The sequence below is a fragment of the Elaeis guineensis genome, chromosome 1 (genome assembly GCF_000442705.2).
Source record: "Elaeis guineensis isolate ETL-2024a chromosome 1, EG11, whole genome shotgun sequence".
NCBI lineage: Eukaryota > Viridiplantae > Streptophyta > Magnoliopsida > Arecales > Arecaceae > Elaeis > Elaeis guineensis.
The window spans coordinates 176695436-176715775 of record NC_025993.2 but is presented as its reverse complement, the minus strand read 5'-3'; the positions used below and the strand labels follow the sequence as shown (position 1 = coordinate 176715775).

The 20340-nt window shown below is 40.3% G+C and overlaps 1 protein-coding gene across 1 annotated transcript; it reads right to left on the bottom strand.

Annotated features, from left to right (window-relative positions):
* Nucleotides 1-1045: 1045 nt before the first annotated feature.
* On the bottom strand, nt 1046-19919 carry LOC105039794 (serine/threonine-protein phosphatase BSL1 homolog). Its single transcript, XM_073249664.1, has 21 exons — nt 19573-19919; nt 19398-19458; nt 19026-19104; nt 18846-18925; nt 18649-18743; nt 13649-13748; nt 12435-12504; nt 8622-8723; nt 8257-8338; nt 7985-8155; nt 6648-6831; nt 6321-6549; nt 6070-6240; nt 5762-6000; nt 3270-3354; nt 3078-3176; nt 2809-3008; nt 2651-2726; nt 2180-2315; nt 1952-2091; nt 1046-1416 (listed from the first exon to the last, which is right to left on the bottom strand). The coding sequence occupies exons 1-21, from the start codon at nt 19775-19777 to the stop codon at nt 1333-1335; spliced, it is 2688 nt and encodes an 895-aa protein (XP_073105765.1). The 5' UTR covers nt 19778-19919; the 3' UTR covers nt 1046-1332.
* Nucleotides 19920-20340: the final 421 nt, after the last annotated feature.

The window sequence follows — 20340 nt, the reverse complement described above, 5'->3', positions numbered from 1 at the left end:
AACAGAAGTTGTGACCATTGGTAATTTTATAGGCTCAAGCATCCTCTCCGGCGACGAACAAATGGCAATTTCTTGCCGGTTTCTGATTTCAGATGCTAGGCTTTGAAGCTGGCCATCTAAATGGGTAATAAGTTAGCATTGCCATGGACAGTAGTGTGTGGCTCTGGAAAGCAACAGTTAGCATGGATCCTATGGCTCCATAATGAAGTAGGATGCAGTTTTACCCTACCACAGACTTCTATTCTTCAACAGCTGCAGGCTCCATAGGGAGCTTTTACAACTTGTAGGCTTTGCATGAGTAGTTTCAATATCTATAGAATACAGATGGCGGTTAATATCTTTTGTTTTGAGCCATGATCTTAAAAATTTTATGGAGCTGGTCTGCTTTCCAATAGAATCATACCAGAGCTTCCAATGGTGACGGATTCGCTATTCTGATACAATGTTTCTGATAAAGTACTTAATTGGCACAATAATAGAGCAATCTGAGTGGCAGCAACAACATCATTTTGGACAGCAAGCTATTGATTGTAAAGCCACAACTACCAAGCAATCTGTACCACATGGCCCGATCACCATCCGACCACACGGAGACCAAAGAGGATCTGAGCTTGCATGAGAAAATAGGGTCAGTGAACAAAAGAGGCAATGATGGGTCTTTTTCTTCTTCTTTTCTTTTTTTTTTTTTTTTTTTTTTTTTTTTTTTTTTTTTTGGTTATGAAGCATTAATGAAGTTTATGGCGTGGGTGTGAAGGTAAGGAAGACCAATTTGATGCTTGCAGAAAATGCCTGCTGCCATCCATTGAAGTATGGGGCATAGGTTCCTAATAGGAGCACTTTTACAACCAAGACAATGAGACCATTTTGGACTGGGGCGGAACATAATCGTGGAAGATATATTAAAATTATTTAAAAAAAAAAAAAGAAGACAACTTCTCATGGAGTCTGAGAACTGACTTCAAGATTGACCAAATCACTCCACTAGGTTATTGAATTATGCTTCTCGAAAACAAATTACACTCTAGCTGTTGCAACATTAACCATGTACAACACAAGGATGAACTTGCATCTCGCCCCAACTCAAAAAAGTTTTACAAACAATAAGAATATTTCATTACAGTTTACCCGCACATGTACATTGGAACAACATCTTCACTGTGATGGTAGATTACATAGGATGAACACTGACAAATATTATACTGCACATGATGGAAAGAGCGATGCCACATAATGCTAAACCCAGCATTCAAATGCCAAGCAAAGGTGAGGTGTGCACTCTCTCTGCAAAAAGAAGATTAGTCTCTGTTTGGACATGATTCACAGGGTTTGTGGTCATATATAAGCAAGTGAATGCCGGTCATTAGCAGATTGTGGCCTGCCTCGAGTTGGAGTAGGTGGTCTTTGAATGTTAAGTTCCTGAAGAAAACCAATATTCAGATGTCATGAATAGCGAGCAAACTCCAAGAACCTCATTTTCAGCGGCTCCACATAGAAGTGTCTAATAATAGATTTTGAGGTACATTAGGCTTTGCAGGACATTGTGCCAAACAAACTAGAAATTGCTGATTCTACAAAACAATGAAATACACGATCATGGTTTCATGATGCATAAGATACATCTTTTGTGAAGTTTTTGTTCATATCACGCCTCGTGAAAATAGCCTACTTTCCACATCTGTGCTTAAGAAGTTATCGATAATTCACTTCCTTAAAGTTCATTAAAGCAATTTAATAAAAGATTTATCCAGTAATTAAGACATTTTTAAAAGTTAAGAAGTTAAAACTTAAGGATTAGATATTGACAAACGTATGCACATCATGCTCTGATGACTGAATTGCTCAATATGCAGGGGTAGAATGTGAGAAACTAATCAAGTATTGTTTAGAATAATCAGAGTGAAATTGCCATGATCCGAATTAAAGAAAGATGCAAGTCCAGAATGGTTCTCACCTGCATCCATGTGTCCTCTAAGACATGATCAGGGGAAGATTCGGGTGAGCGAAGGGGTGGTGGAAGTGGATGAATCAACTTTGGAACCACGACTAACCCCCTACCAACCACAAGTATAGCCCCCGCATTGTTTGCCGTGCCTGATGCAAGATATAGCTTAACACAAAAAAACTATGGACTGATGAAATATATAATTAATAAGCAAAATCAAGTTCAAAGTTCGATTACCACAATAATTAGTTGCTGAAAATAAAGTTATCAACTGCCCCTGCGCAAACCTTTCAAAACCATCCATTACACATTCATGAGCTCTTATGATGAGCTGCAATTTGTTTCTCTTACAAAAATCAGTGACTCTGTCAGGCTGCACATTCCAAAAGACCTATGAGACTAAAACAATAGTGACTAAAAGAAAGAACAAATTACAGCCTGAAATATGTAGCCTATGGTGCCTGGACAAATGAGGTCACCCAATCAACATCTATGGCAGTTTGCTGTGTGATAGCATCCAAAGGATAAAACGTTCAAAGATAAATGTTAGCAAAAGGAAGATTGAGAGCCACAATCATAACCATCAGGCCCCAGATATATGCAAATGATTCTTCGAAGTTAACGACGGGACATGAAAGAAAATAAAAAGAAGGAAGAAACTAGAAACAAGGAAACATCTACATAGGATCAAGAAATGAATCGCCGTACCCCAAAAGTTACTAGACCAGGTCCCCTTGCATTTGGTCTTAAGCCCTCGATGCTATCATTCTCTGTTGGATCAGACCTGTAAGTTAAAAGATATTTCAGTCTGAAGGACTCTAGTCAAAAATGAATGATCATATATATGTGATAAAAATTTGAATTACCATAGAAGGTCCATTAGAATGATAGAACCAACATCCATGGTGATTGGCCTTTCAAGGTTCTCTATCTGCTCGACTGAAGTTATAGACCTTCCAATGCCACCATGCATGCAGATGATTTTCTTTTCTATTAAAGCAGCAAGTGGCAGGTAGTTGAAAAGTTGATTAAATCGAGTCCACGCCCATATGCCATCACTTTCCCCCTGCAAAATCCTGTTATGAATGCTAACTTAAAAGCAAGAAACATATGCATTTGCCTTCCTCGTTCCTACCATTCTCTCAATGCATTCAAGACGAAAACCAAAAAGGGCATTAATGTCAGCAGCCTCATGGTTTCCCCGGATCAAGTGGACATTCTCCGGATATTCTATCTGTATAAATTGATTACATGTCAACAGCATAGCACATGATCACAGTTGCAGGTGCAAACCAAATTATGAGGAATTTCAAAGCCTAAAGCTTACTTTAAGAGCAAGAAGAAGCGTTATAGTTTCCAAACTGTGTTGCCCTCGGTCAACGTAATCACCCAAAAAAAGATAGTCTATATACCTGAAACATAAATTGATATGAATGCTAACAAATGTTCAAAATCCAATTCACAGGCACAACCTATCCAGCAATCTAATAACTAGAAGACACAGTATGCAGATCAAGGTGTTTAGTAATAGTATGGAGGTTAAGAGATCTATCCATAAGGTTTAGGTCCGGCAAGAATGCAACCATGTCGTGCTCTTTTGAAAGTATATATGTAATATGCGATTTTTTTATGGAACTGCCATCCTTTTAAAATTTGTCATCCAAAAATCAATTTTCTACATCCAGCTTTGGTGTTTAACATGGCTGAAAGCCGACCAAAGAAGCATGATTACCATACATATAAAGTTCAAAAATGACATGAAATTAGAACATTCTGGATTCTAGATCTAGTTTACCCAATATGAAGCCTAGCCCGAGAAACAAGCAGACGTTACTAACTTCTTTAGAAAGATATACAGTTAAGCAAGGGTCTATCCATGCGGGTCAAATCCTGAGCCCATAAGCAAACTAACCCTTTTTTTTTCTTTTGATAGCAAGGGTCTATTCCCACACACCCCCCCCCCCCCCCAACCAAAAACCACAACCCCCACCCCAACACCCCCCTCCTCTCCCCATCCTTTTTTTTTTTTTTTTTCTTTTGATAGCAACGAGGAGCAAGCTCCCCAGGTTACAATCTCTCAAACTTGGCTCCCATGGCATCAGCAGATGCGGGAGCTGAAAACATGAAAGTGGAACAGAAAAACTAACCTTCTACAATGCGACTATGTTGTAAATAATTGAACAAAATTTTATTGAAGAGGAAAGGGCCAATCAGATCTAAGGAGAAGCAGTAAGCAAAAATATGTGTCAATGACTGCTGTTGTTGATCCACCTGGAAAGGCTAGGGCTAGCTGATGATGGTAACAATATGGTTATGCCTCGTGTCTGCCACTATTTGACTGCTTAGGGATAGAGGTGCCTTTTCTTATGTAGGATTATTTAATACTTACAACCCTGATCAATCCACTCATCTTGCTGATGTTAATTACCATGTCCTTCATGAATTTAAACAAGGTACCAAACCATGGTTGTACAAGCAAAAGAAATTATGGTTAATTTACAGTAAGCATGACTGTCATTTCATAGGTACTTCACTTTGCAATATGGCCACCATTAATTTATATGAATTATAAGATTATTTTGCCAGTTGATTATCAAGCACTTTCATCATTACTTTGAAATGTTACCACAGTCTACTGCATCTTCAGGTTGCTTGCAATTTACTATGAATTTCATTAGGCTTAACTCTTATGCTTTAATCTTAAGGTGAGCTACATAGTGCCTTGCTTTGTCACCCACCTACTACCAAACCTATCTGTTCAATCATCTCTAGAAACTTTAACATTCCAGATGGTACTCTAACTGGCTGCATGCCCTTCTGTAAATTTTACTAGATGTAACAGCTTCTATAAAGAAAGCACATGACATACTTAAAAGAAAGAAGGGGAAGGAAAACATTGGCATTAAATGAAGATAAGACATAGCAGTTCCATGACAAATTGGTGCAGATGAGATAAAGAATATAAAATCTAATTGCTTGAAAATTAAGTTGAGCTCCAGCTGAGCATGTAGGAACTAGGATGCAAGTGATTGATTCGAGACAAAAGCAAATTTGTTTTGACTATGACCTCATCAAGCACTATTATTTGGCGTATGCTCTATGCATGTACCTCCCATTTATTTTATGCATTTCTTTCTCCATCATAGTCATTTATTAGCAAGTGAACATGGAGTTATTTATTTAAGAGGAAGCATAATGCAACTTATGGAGAATTGACTCACTTCCTAAAACCCACCTCCATCCAACCCCATATTCCCATGTTCTCACTTCAACAAAATTGAGATTTGATTGCTCAATGTCCATCTCTACTTTCTTTCTCTGCTATAGCTCATGGTTGGATGAGATCCACTTTCTTTTAGCAAGAAAATATCATATTAAGATTTGATATCATCCCAGTAAATCTCGGTAACCTTCTGCAAACGACAGATGTTGGGATTTGGTACAATGCAGAACTGTATCCGTGACTTGGAACTCCCAGCTTAACCATCCAAACCTATGCATGCATCTCTCACTACATTGGGATATCCTCAGTGCATGATAATTTAAACAACCAACCTACAGTTTGTTCTCACACAACCTTTAAAATCGCATGACACCACGGACAAATATGGCTGGTATTTAAATTTCTCATCCAATGCCAGGAAAGCCCCTTGTGGCACTGTCTTTCTCGCTATCTTTGCCTTCATAAGTGCCCATGTGCCATCTTAAATAGCAGGGGCATGTTCCTTTGTATGTACCTACTTGATTATTGTCCGAAACCTGAACAGTTCTTTCTCTTTGCATGTAAAAACAATGCATCAAATTCAGATTTTGACTTACGTTATATCCCCGGCAGTCGAGGGAAAACCATATTCATCAAATAATCGCATAAGGTCACCAAACTGCCCATGAAGATCACCGAATACTTTTACTGGAGCTTTTAATTGCAGAACTGTGGGTTCCTGCACAAATATTTGCTCAGCAGCATAGCAAAGCTCACCAACTTCATATGAATCAAGGAAAAAGCTCCGATCAGCAGGAGGTTTCCAATTTCTTGGTCTGAGCAGGAATGAAATGATCTGCAAGATGAAAACTGATAGTAAGACATTAATGTCTTTGAAACACATGAAATTAAGAAATATACTTGCCTTCTTATGCAAACCCCGTGGAGATTTCTGCCTATTCAAGAACTTCTTTGTTGGATGTGCCTGCTCACCATTTGAAGGATGCATTCTTCTACTCTCATTTTCAAACTGATCCAATGAAAGCTGCCGTACCAGACCACCCAGATTGCCGACAGCCTCTTTAGCAACCACTACCTGCAATGTCAGGATGGTATGCATCTGCTTACACAGGATGGAAGTTTCACCTAATTAAAATCAACAGAATGATATCATACCGCTCGAGGGTGTAGCCGTACATCTGGTTCAAGGGGATCAGCATCATCTGATGAGTCCTCTGATGCTGGTGATTTATCATTAACTTGAGACTCAGACTCATTTTCATCCGAAATGCCTTCTTCCGTGGAAGCTGCAGATGCTTCCTTTGCAGCTCGCCAGGCAGCACTAACTGCTTCAGCTTCAGCAGCAGAAGCTTCAATCAGCTTGTCAATAGATTTTTGATCCATGCTGATACAAATAAACAACATTAGTCATCTAACAGAAAATTTAAAATAAAAATAAATCTGATGACCAAATATGTAGAAAAAGAACGCAAATTTAGAAACCTCAAAGAGGCTGTCTCTGGTCCACTATCCAAGGATTGTTGGAAGGATGGGGACTCCGAATGAATACTTTGACTTTCTTTATGATTTGTTGTAGATGAGATCCTATCAGAATTGTACATGGAGGAAGTAATTTCAGATTGAAAAGGTGAATTCTCCGCAACAAGAAGATCATCGAGTAGCATATCTGCAAAACAGAGCATACAACAATATCAGAAGTACCGACAAAAAGAAAAAAGTGTTGGGTGGTGGTGGATGGAGGATTCCAGATAGTCGGAGAGAAATTTTTTGATTCACAGAGTGTCAGATATCCTTTATATGATAAATTGTGCAGTAAGCATAACTCTAATGGTGAATGGCTTATATATATCAATCTCCCAATCTAATGCTTACATAAAGAGTGTAAAACTGATCCATCACGAATTTAAGGCACTTCCAAGAAACCAATATCTTGCCCACTAGTGAATGGGAATCAGGTATGGCTACCATTTATCACAGCCAGATGGCAAACGGCAAGGGTCACAATATAAATTCCAGTATCCATATCGATACAGCATTGGAATGGATCGGTTCGGCATACCAACACTCAGTATGCCCCCTTACTGAGGATTTGTATGGGGCAGTAGATATTGGCAAGGCAAACCTTGGCAAACAATTCTTTTGCTTTTGCTAGGTAAAGCACAAAGTCAACATTTTAGCATGGATTCTGTTCAGAAAAAAGAATTGGTGATTCAAAGAAGCTCATCACGTGTATCTTATCATTTGAGTTTACTTTCAAAGTCTCAATAGAACAGGGTTTACAATCATTCACAAAGTCATCAAACATATATGATCTCATTTCCACAAAACAAAACAAAACAAAAAAAAGAGAGAGAGAAAGAGATAGAGATAAGGCTGGCACTTGTGGCGATCCACTAATTTTTCACTTTGTGCATTAAAGAACTATAACATAATCCAAAAATGGGCCCTACTATTTCTAAGGTGCAGTATATTATTCAAAATCCAGCTTGCAGACATATCAAGCATCAGCAAACAAGAGGATTCAATGTCACAGAAAGGAAGCAACTGTCCTAGAAATGATAGGAAGAAAACATGAAAAGAGTTTATCAATTTTGATTAATTAATTTTTGATGGATTACCATATCATAGCAGAATGGCTTAAATCAAGGTAAGTCTAAAACTAGTCAAGAAGGTTCTTACAACAAAAATCAAAGTCAATATTCTTCATCCTCACGTTTTTTTACTTGACTTTAAGCTGCTAAATGATAGACACAAGAGTCGAGTCCAATTACGTGTGAATCAAAAGCGTCATTCAAACTTTGTGGATTATCAATCTTTACCTCCTTTCAGACCGCCATATATATAAATCTGAGTGCCAACAGAAGCAGCTGCATGGCGGCAACGACGCAGAAGCTCCAAAGAAGAATCATGGTCATTTGAGGACTTGTGCATGCGGGGGGAGTTAACAACACCGTTTCTGTCCAACCACACCCCAGTAGCAGTATCCAGAACTTCAAAAAGGAAGGCAATGATTAAACAAGACTTGCAACATCATACAATAATATGCAACTTTATATAAAATAACACACACACACACAGAACCAGGACTTACCTGCAACAGATCCTTCCCCTTCAATAGTTCTCCCTCCCCTAAGAGCACCACCAGTAACATGCAAACGAGCACCAACAAAAACCTGTTTAACTTAGACCATCACTAGAGGCAAAATAAATTGCAATAGAATATTGCAAGTACACAAGTTATCCTTGATAAAATATACAGATGACAGCCCAAAAATTTACCAGCCAATATGCAAATTTCCCAAGCCATACAGCTAGAGGGCAATGCCTTAAACATCCCACTTTTCTATATACAACAGAATGTAATAGCAACAAAGCCAGATCCTCTTGGTTTTTCTTCATAAGCAAACAAATAAGAAAAAAAGGATGATGCATTCCCACCTACTATGAATCACTTACCACTGCATGCTGATACCTTGGTGATGGAGAGACACCAGGAGCTAGAGTCCACTCCCACTGGCCATTTGTATGCATTAGCAGTCCATAAGCATCAGATTGTGGCTGTAGATGCATTTAATCGTTAGCAATTAGCAATCAGTAAACAGCCTGTACTACTCACAATGGAAAAACCTTCGAATCTCCCAATCATGGCATAAATGTAACACATCAGCACCCTTTCAAAACTTGCATCAAAAGTAAATATTAACTAAACTCACTGTCAATGAAGTTTTAAGATTTTTTTTTTGTGTGCGTGTGTGGGGGGGGGTGGTGTTATGCAATATAGTACATGAGCATGAGATTTTGGGATTAGGTTGTCCTGATTTTTTCATGGAACAAGACGCCCCACTATCCCACCCTATCTCAACGGCAATTCCAGTAGATATCCTCCATCTCTCTTTCTTTCTTTCTTGTCTTTCTTTTTTCTTCTTTCTTTCCTTCTTGTCTTTCTTTTTCTTCGACCTTCCTTTCTTTCCGTTCTTTTTTCTATCTCGTATCCCTTCCTTTTTTTCTCATTCCTTCCTTTCTTTTTCTTCTCACTTTCTTTCTTTTCTTTCTCTTTTCTCCTTTCACTTTTTTCTTTTCTTCATCTTTCCTTCCTCTCTTTCCTCTTTCTTTTTCTCTCACCACGTGGATGGGTTTCTAAGTCCCAACCCCGTCCTACTCCCATTTTCTCATAGGAATGCAACAAAATGGCTGAGATGCCCCTCATCCCACAGGGACTTAAAACCTTGCAATTGCATATATAATAGATCTTCTGCTCCTCAGATGATCCAAATAAATTTTTGGTCACAGTATGCATTCCACCAAACACAACACTCACATTTGCGCATAGTCATAAATGACTGAAGTTCCTAGAAAGTTTGTAAAGAAAGAAAACTCTTTATTGAGAGACTTAACTCCAAAAAACATATAAGTGCCCAAGCTTAGGGAAATAAAAAGATGCCTTGTTTATGTGGAAATCCTAAGCTAGGGCTTAAAATGGATCAGATACGGATTGAAATTGGCTTATTCATATTAATATCCATATCTTTTAAGCGAATATGAATATATGGATACAAAAATTAAACTAATACCAAAATTTGCATCCATATTTGTTCTAAATGGATACAAATATGAATCGGATATAAAGTATCTCCACATTTGTTCTCAATGGATATGGACACAAGTTAGATTATTTATATCCATAATTATTCCATCTCAACATGGATATAAGTTGGACATTAGCTGGATATGGATTTTGAGCAAAATTCAATAATGAAAACTACTATAAAAGATATAATTATAAGGATGGCAATCCATTATCCACATCATACATTATGAAAGAGTACCGAGGTATGGGTCCAAGTTATAATTATCAAACCGGCACAAAGATTAACTTGGTCAAGCGTCTGGATCACTGGTCTAACTAGGTTTGCATTAAAAATATAAAAATAAGAATATTTAAAATAAAACATAAATATAAATTTAATAATAATTTTCTACATTAAAGACCACCATTACTCTTTAATTACTGTATAAATAAAAGGAATCATGAATTATCCATTTTTAGGAAATTTGTTACGAATTTATGTAGTTTTGATAATTTTTAAATGTTTTAAAAAACAAAATTTTAAATTATCATAAAATAAAATAAAGCATGCTTTCTTTTCACTCATTATCAAAGGGAAAAGGATTGATTTTTTAATTTAAAAATTAATTATAAAAATATGAAATATCACAACATACTTCAAATGACTTTATATAATGATGTGAATAAGTTTTAAATAACTATAATAAAGCATCATTATGTAACAATCACTTAATATTGTCCTAGTGAATGAGTGATTGTAGCACTCTAGGCTATTTATATTTAAATGAATTTTTTACTAGATATTCAAATCCAAATCTTTAAAAAAAAAAAATCTGAATTCATATCCAGCAAATCCAATTGGATACAAGAATCACTTTCCAAATTCAACCTAAACGAATAGGAAAACAAGCATAGTCAGATACTGCTCAACCAATTTTCAGCCACACCCTATGAAGATCTATTAGAAAAGTGGTCTAATGTAGTGCCCTAGAAACACAACCTTCTCAAAAATGGTAATAACTCGAGGATTAAAGAATCCAAGTGGTGGTTTTATTCAATGAATAATCTAATGTAGTGCCTTTTTCAACACCTATATTTATGCTCATTAGGTCCAAGTTCCAAAATCAGGTCAAATTCCTCTTCTAGTTCAAACGAGTTTTTTTTTTTTTTTTTTTTTTGAAAAGCATATTACATAAGAGTGCAAATCCTCCTGGAGCTAGACCTCGACTCCAACATCATCTCTCTTCTGTTGCATTGCCTATTTCCTCCTAAACTAGAAGATACATCCAATCAAATTTTACCTGAAAAGAAAAGTTTTACCTTAACTGGCCCATTTTGGACTGTAGTGCTATCAAACCCCCACATCAATGGGGTGCAATGAACACTTACAAGGTTGTCACACCCTTGCAGAGCTTATCAAGAGCTTTGTTTTGGCTCCTAGAATGCTGAAGACGAAACTATATGAGAAAGTAATGCCTCCAGAATTTACGATTCACAATCAAGTCCCAGATGTGGCGTATCTTGCTTCTACACCCCATCCAGACCTATCCAAAGTGGCCAAACGGTCCACAATAACTCCACTGATCCTCCTGGTTCAAGCCATGCAAAACTGCAAATCATATTGCCATTTTATAGAATCTTTTTGTTAATCACCAAAATATGCATGAGTCATATGACAGACCAAAAGCATCTCTCCACTTCATATATATATATATATATATATATATATATATATATATATTTAGCTTTAACTTTTAGTTATATTCCATATATCTTCATCAATCTCCTAATTCTCTTTTATAATAAGAACTTTGTTGACAAAACCATTTGTTGGTATTTCGTCCATAAATCTTGATTGAGAACTAATTTTCATTGAAATTGCATTCCACACACTCTGTTTTGAGTTTTGATAATTTTCAGCATTTTAACTATATCCTCTTCTAATCGATCAACACTGAATCATTAGTAAAAGTCATAACCTCCAAGGTAATGGCTAAATTTCATTGTAGAGTCCAAAGGGTCACTGGTCTAGTCAAAAGGCAGTATATGGCTGAGATCAGACAAGATTATTCTGAGGTTTTTCTTAGAAAGAAATAAAGTAGGAAGGCTGGTAAGGCTGCTGTCCACTTCTTTCTATGCTTTTTCTTTATTCTTTTCCATGCTCCAATTCTTCTTTTATCTTCTGCTTTTATTGCCCTGTATAAGGCCCGGTTGTTCAGATTGAACCAAACTTGGATTGATTTCTACTGGTAACCAAAATAATTAATTCTCTCTATTAAAGCATTAGGATCTAAAAGCCCTAAGGACAACACTTTTACCCACTTTTTTCAATAAGATTCCTTACATATTATGCAAAAACTCAATATACATGCAAAGACCTAGGATTATAAGCTCATCAAAAGAAAAGAAAAACACAAAATCGAGGTAAGGGTAGTATTTTGGATTTTCTAAACTAGTGTGTCATACATATTCATTGCTTCTTTTGCCAGTCAATGTACCATATCCAAAATTGAACATGTCTCTCAAAGGATTATTCCTCCAATCAGATAAATTTAGGTTATACCATAGCTCATTTTGCTTTTTGCATGTTAAAAAATTAACAACAATGTTTTTTTTTTCCTTTTTCATGAAATATCATTCAATTGAGTTTGACAATATAATAAATTAGATTTTCTTTTTCAAAATTCAAAATAAGAATATACCATTCCAGAAGAGTCTCTTCCACCACAAAGCAAGAGCATGCCATCTGAACGAGCACTAGCAGCAGCATACCTGCCAAAATATAAAAAAAATATATTCATTTTTTTGTGAAGCAGCAACTGTTAGAGTTAATGCAGTTATTGTTTCAGCAGAAAACAGAATATAAAGGATGACAAGGTCATTTGTAGAATGAAAAATATGTACAAGCACACACAAGATATACCTCACAGAATGTATGCAAGTTATCATTAGCATAAGATATTCCAGAACTTCTCTAGCACCCTTGCACCTCTCTCTCTCTCTCTCTCAATGTTAAACCATCATCCGGCATGGATGATGGTTTAACATTTTCTCTTTCCATTAAAAGGCAAACCTACCATAAGGCATTTCCATTCACTTTGGCGAGTTCATATTTGACATGTCCTGATATGAACTATTGTTCACAAACACCTTCACATACTTTCGTCAACAATTCAAATAAATTAAAAGCTCTTGCATACATTGGAGAGCCTCAATATACTATTCCAGCTACTCTACATGCATTTTCTAACAAAGATTCAGTTATAATGACCATTAGCTACTCTTAATATGCCCAAGTTTCCTGTCTTAAGCATCATAATTATCAAAGAAGCCACTCCTTCAAAATTTAATATGTTATATCCAGACTTTAGTTAACTTGCAGAGTAAATGCATTTGTTCTTGGAATTGCAGTTGTACTTGGAATTGCCGCTATTGGAATTGCAAATGCAAAAATTGCTTCTGTTCAATTGCCTATAACCAACAATTGCAAATGCATTTCCAGCTATTTGGCTTTATGATGGTAAAAGTGATTTGGACCCCAATTCATGCAAGTCCACACCCCCCCCCCGCCCCCCGCCCCACTTTTCTTTTTACCCAATGTATTGGCGCACGTGCATAAGACATGTAGAGCACTAGTTGTAGATAAAATTTATAAAAAAAAAAAAAAAACTCTGAAGTCCATAGCCATGTTTTTACTCATTACACAGTAAAAAGTGATAGATTAGTGTGCCTCTACAAGAAACCATGCCGTAGGTTTCTCGCATGAATGAAAACAAGGTCTGCTTTTTACCAGAAATAACCTCATGCAGCTAGGATAAATAGATTAAGCATATAATTGGCTATTGCAAATGACATATACAGACAACAACGTGTTACATTTATCAACAGGTTCTGAACTTATAAAGTGTAATCTTACATTCTTGCCGAAGGTCTGTTGCCTTCAGGGTTGAGCTTCTGCCATCTGTAGGGTTTCTGTGCCGTATCCAAGGCCCAAGCATCAGATAGAACCCTCTTACCTACACCAAAAGATTCTATTCAGTTTCCATAGAACTAAATTGTCATAAAGGAAAAAGAATGAGTCAAAAATTTTATGACCATGCTGTTGTCAATAAAAAGATTGAGAAAAACGAGGTGGAAATGGTAATTTGGACTTCCTGCAGCCTACGGGTAAAATTTGTGTTTGCTCCAAATGGTTCATCAACACCCATGGAAATTGCGAGAAAAGATTTGAAAAAGTTGGTTGTGGGACAAAGGTAAGGTTTGATAGGGGAAAAGAAAGATCCATGGATCCGGCCACAATTAGTAGGGAAAACATTGTTTGTATGGTTATAGTTGTGATAGTGTTTCAGAAATATTGTTAACTATTGTCATTTTCAAGCGAGGAAACAAGGCATTTTCCTGATATGGTGGTACATAGAAGCAGAACACTTCTGCAACTTAAAAGTCAGGCTTTAAGAAATAATTTGGAAGAAAAGAAAAGAATAAAAATGTGCAGAGCAGAAGTCAGAAAGCAGTGAGTAACAGGGAACAAGTAAAATGACCCATGCATAAATTCATGAATAAAGAAAACTTTAATCACCTTGAATTTGGTATTCTGCTGTTTGGGTGCAAGGACCTGTCAACAGGCCAGCAGCTCAGGAGAGCTGGAAACAAGAATTTGATCTGTACAAAGCTGAGTGCCTTTACTTGATGATTCATCTTCTTGCTCACGTTTTGGATTTGTGAGAATCAAGAGAAGAAAGATCCTCAGATATTATTTTTCCACTGGCTGATAACCAGGGAGGAAGGTTGTTTGCAAGAATTCTAAAAGACAGAGACAAGGATGGCTCAGATTGATTGCTAGAGGTCAGCTACACTTGGATCTGGAGCTGGAGGAAGTTCAGAAACCTGACTCCGGGAAGATGCAACTTCAAGGCTGCAGTTATCCCCGGAAATAAAAAGGAATAAATTGTAGAGCTATTTGATGGGATCAGCTCTTCATTGTTCTAAAAGAATAAGTCACTGGGAATGATTTACATAATTATAAAGCCCCATTATGACAACATCAGCTAGAACTTGACCTGGTATGTGTACCATGTCATATCTAGCTAACATTGTCAACAAACATGAAACATGCATAAATATATTAAGATCACTTTTTTCCCAACTTAAAACTACTTTGAGTAGTATTCTGATGATAATCTTCTGAGGAATTAACCATGATATATCGGATGCATGCATAATATCATGAAAAATCAATACAAATTGTTGGGTGGATGTCTGGCCAGGACACTATCTCCCAAAACCTTTTCAGTACCACGCGAAGCAAAAAGAAGAAAGAAGAAATAAAACAAAAAATAATCAAAATACGTGAATCAGCCACAAAAGGGCTCGCCTCCACGGGGCATGCAAACTTCACTATGAAAAAAAAATTTTACAAGAGGAGATCTCACTCTCAACCCTCGTACACCCAATTTCTCTCTCATTAGAAGTTCCCCTCACAAAAGCTCTCTCTCTTGGAAGACCTCCCTGAACCCCTAAAACGATCGGCGTCCGCTGTCCAGGAGCCTCCTGCTCCTCTCTCAGCAACACGCGCTCTTGTTTCTCTCCTCACGGATTCCGTACGGCGTCCACGACAAAAACCAGACCACCACCCTTCTCTATTGAGGCACAGGCCTTTTAAAGGCCTTAAACAAGGGTTTAAATCTAATTAGATTAGGTTTAAGTCTCCTAAACAAGCCAAATCAAGCCCCTGAACCGTCGGATCAAGACCGAAAACTCCCTGGACCGTCCGATCACGATCGGTCCACGAAATAGTATCGTGGACCGTGAGAAACGCGTGGAAAATGCCCACGCAGTCCACGCAGTCCACCATGGACCGCCCGGTCCACAGTGGACCGGGGTACAGGGCCCAGGCAAGGTGCCTGAGCCTGGGCCGCACCCGTGCGCGGGCCCACGCAAGGGCTGGGCCGCGCGCCAGCCTGAGCCGCGCGTCTGGGTCGCGCGTCCCGCGAGTTGGCCCCGCCTGGGCCGCGCTCCGCCGTCTGCGGCCAAGCCGCCGCCCCCCCGTCGGCCGGCCGTCGGCGGTCCTCCGCCGCCTCGACTTACGTGCAATCTTCAAAAGTCCGTATCTTCTCCGTCCGAGCTTCATTTTGGATAATCTTGATCTCGTTGGATTCCGTTTTTCATCGTGAACCTCGCTGTGAGCTCAATATGGGCTGAATCTCAAGACATCAAATCCTAACAATCTCCACCTCGACTCAATATTCGGCCTCCTCCAAACTCCGAGAGCTTCTGGATCTCCTCGCCCCCATACCTTGGGGCAATCGCCTACTGATCATGGATGGGCAGACATGAGAGTCGAACCAGGCTGTTCGATCCCATCTCCATCGTATGCTGTGCTCCTCCTGACCTGAAACCTACTCGGGGCATCATCCTACGATAATAGGAATCTCACCTTGCGACGTCGCCTCTCGTCCTCTCGAGTCTCCTGTCTCGTGCCCGATCCACCACCTGGAGCTCCACCTCGCTCTGGGCTCCGCCTGACTCTCGAAGCTCCACCTCACATTGGGCTTCCTACCAGGTAATAATATTCTCGGCTCCCTTTCTTTCCCTCCAACACAATCCTATCGCCGCGTAGCACTCTTAGGATTCCTCCATCAGCTACCGTCCTGTAGCCTCTTGAATCCAGTCTACTAAGTAAGATAAGATTCCGTCTGAAATCGGATATGTATCGGACCTCCCCCAATCTCCTCATTGCACCGTCATGTGTCTTCCAGCTGACCGTCCCGATGCCTCTGATCGCACAGCTCGATCCATCCAACAGATATACAGCGCCCTCACTATTCTCCAGAGAGTCATACTGCTCCTCTCTGCAACATACATGATAGGGACATGCGGAATCTAATATCCACAACTGGAAAGAAGTAGATATCTCATCAGATATCTCCAGGACATCTCCATCTGAATCGCTGCCGGCCGTCACTACAGCAGTCACCGTCCGATTTTTGAGTTGAGGACAATCTCTGGCTAGATGCCCCAACTCCTCACACCGGTAACACCTGATTTTGCTCAAGTCCCTCCTGGACTTGGACCGCCCTCGTCGCGATCTCTTGTCGCTCCGTCTACCGTCTCCTGCTCCTCCAGAAACCACCAAAGCTGAGCTACCACCGCCTGAGCTCGAAGTCGAGTTCTCCCTCCCGAGAACCTCATTCTGGAGTATCACCGCGGTGACCTCGTCCATCTTGATAGTGCTCTTTCCCACTAGAAGAGCAGTTATTAAGGACTCGTACGAAGGAGGAAGCGACGCTAGCAAACCAGCGCCCTGATCTTCTCCTCAACATTCTCACCAACGCTGAGGAGGTCGGTGAAGATCTTCTGGAAGTAAATTAGATGTTCCTGCACGCTCTGTCCCTCGGCCATCCGCAGTTAGTAAAACTGCCTCCAGAGAAAAAGAGTGTTGGTGAGAGACTTCGCCATGTACAACTCCTCGAGCTTCGATCACAGTACCGTCGGAGAAGTCTCACTCAGCATATAGATCACCACCTCATCCGTCAGCTACATGCGGATGATACTCACCGCCTGCATCTGTAGCCATTTTCAATCCCGCAACTCCATGGTGGTCGGCTTCTCATCGCACAAGAGAACATCGATCAACTCCTATTGGATGAGCACGTCCTTCACCCTTGCCTGCCACAAGGAGAAATTGCTCTTACCATCAAACTTGTTGATCTCCATCTTGATTGTTCCTGTCTTCTCCATCTTCAGTCTTGCTCACCACCGCTGCAATCTGTGTCATTGTACCGTCTGGCTCTGATACCACTTGTTGGGTGGATGTCTGACCAGAACACTACCTCCCAGGACCTTTTCAGTACCACGCGATGCAACAGGAAGAAAAAAGAAATAAAACAAAAAACAATCAAAATACGTGGATCAGCCACAAAAGGGCTCGCCTCCACGGGGCATGCAAACTTCACTATGAAAAAAAATTTTGCAAGAGGAGATCTCACCCTCAATCCTCGTACACCCAATTTCTCTCTCACTAGAAGTTCTCCTCACAAAAGCTTTCTCTCTTGGAAGACCCCCTGAATCCCTGAAACGATCGGCGTCCGCTGTCCAGGAGCCTCCTGCTCTTTCTCTCTCAGCAACGCGCGCTCTTGTTTCTCTCCTCACGGATTCCGTACGGCGTCCACGGCAAAAACCAGACCACCACCCTTTTCTATTGAGGCACAGGCCTTTTAAAAGCCTTAAATAAGAGTTTAAACCTAATTAGATTAGGTTTAGATCTCCTAAACAAGCCAAATCAAGCTCCTGAACCGTCGGATCAAGATCAAAAACTCCTTGGACCGTCCGATCGCGATCGATCCACGGAATAGTGTCGTAGACCGCGAGAAATGCGTGGGATACGCCCACGCAGTCCACGCGGTCCGCCCGATCCACGGTGGATCGGGGTACAAGGCCCAGGCAAGACGCCTGGGCCTGGGCCGGCCTATGCGTGCAGACCTGGGCCGCGCCCGTGCGTGGGCCCGCGTAGGGGCTGGGCCGCGCGTTGGCCCCGCCTGGGCTGCGCTCCGCCGGCCCGCCGCCGGCCGCCGGCAGTCCTCCGCCACCTCGACTTACATGCAATCTTCAAAAATCCGTATCTTCTCCGTCCGAGCTCCATTTTGGGTGATCTTGGTCTCGTTGGACTCCGTTTTTCATCGCGAACCTCGCTGTGGGCTCAATGTGGGCTGAATCTCAAGGCATCAAATCCTAACACAAACTTTTCACAGCAGACATGTTGGGAACCCTAGAATACATATTAGATATGCCTTGCTTGTTCTAACAGAATTATGTGAAAAAACATGAACAATACTATATAATTATATAAATAATCCAAAACCACAAGCTAACATCCAGTTATCCTTAAACAGTGATAACATAGCTCTATGAAAGTACCATCATTTCCACTAACTGTAACAAGATAACGTTGAGCAACCAAATCCATAGCATGGCCATAGCGAGGTCCTGGTCCAGGTCCTTGAACCACCACCCTGAAATAAATTTCAGCAGTGTAGAAAGGTATGATCCAGTCCAAATCCACAAAAGCCAACCAAAAGAAAAAACATAGGATACAAGATCACTTTGATCTTTACCTGTGCCACTTGAATTTATCATTTGTCAGGTCAAGCACATAAAGATCATCCGTGGAATGCCCAGCAGGACCTATGCCACCCTAGCAAGACAACATCACCCAGTAATTTATCATCCCAAAAAACTACTGGAACTCCAAGAATTCAGAATTTGGCAAACTGACTGTATTTAACTCTTATCACCTGGAAAACAACCATGGTGCCAACCGCAGCTGCAGCATGTGCAGCCCTCGGCGAGGGGGGCTCTCCGACTGGATGCAACCTGTCAGATTTAAATTATACTACTCGATTCTCATGAAAAATTCCAACTTAAGTCCAATTTCATAAAAAAAATGCATCTTTTCCATCAAAAAAAGAAGAACGGTTCAAGGATGATCGGTGAGGAAAGAATAGAAATGAGAAAAAATTTTAAATTATATTACCCCACTCTCATGAAAGATTCCAACTTGAACTCAATGTCACACAAAAAAAGCTATCTTTTATCGAAATGAAGAAAAAATTTTATGACACTCAGGACGAAGGGCAGAGAGAGATGGGAAAAAAGAAGACCCAGACCTGGTCCATTTCCTGGTCTCGACGTCGTACGAGTGAACCGAATTCGTCACTCCCGCCAGCCCTTCACAACAAAAAGCATAATCAGCCACAAATATCCATCCAACTCGAATCAGATCAGAGCAGCAGAGAATTAGAGAGAGAGAGACGAAGGAGGAGGGGGGAGGGGGAGAGTAACTGATGCCGGGGACGGCGGAGGAGGCGCCACCCTCGATGGCGGTGGCGCCACCGAAAAGGACGAGGCGGGGGCCGTGAGATTTGGTGGCGGCCACGGTGGTGAGGGAGTGGCCGCAGCGAGGACCCGGGGCGTCGTCGTCGTTGTCCCAGCTCGCGTCCAGCGGCCGGTAGGTCGGTGCCGGGATCGTCCACGATTTCGTGCCCATCTCTCCTCCGCCGCCGCCGTCACCGCCGTCGCCGCCGGGAGACTTCGGAAGACGAGGACGGACACACGAGAAGGGCGTCGCGGAGAGATCGGAGAAGAGAGGGCTAAAGGAGTCGAACGGGGAAACCTAAAGCCCTAAAGGGACCCAGTAGGGTAGGAGAATCGAGGTGGAACGTTGGGTAACCTGAGGAGCGTCGCTTTGTCGGTCTCTTTCCTAAAAGTCAATTCTTTGTACTTAATACGTTGGGAAAATTATAGCGAAACCCTTCTACTTTGGGCGAGTTACAATTGACTACCAAACTTTCATTTTGGTTGTAATTTGGCCCAACCGTCCATATATAAGAGTGGCAATTTATCGTCCGACTCATCAATCTAATCCTCAACTTTAAGCAGGTCTACATTTGATATAAATAGATTTGAGAACAATCCATCTAGATCCATTTATTAAATAAATTAGATTCAAATTTAAATTTTTAACCCATTTAACTTGGATTGTAATCCAATTCATTTAACTCATTTAAGATATATTTAATCTTCTTAAAATCTACTTAATATGTTTCTATC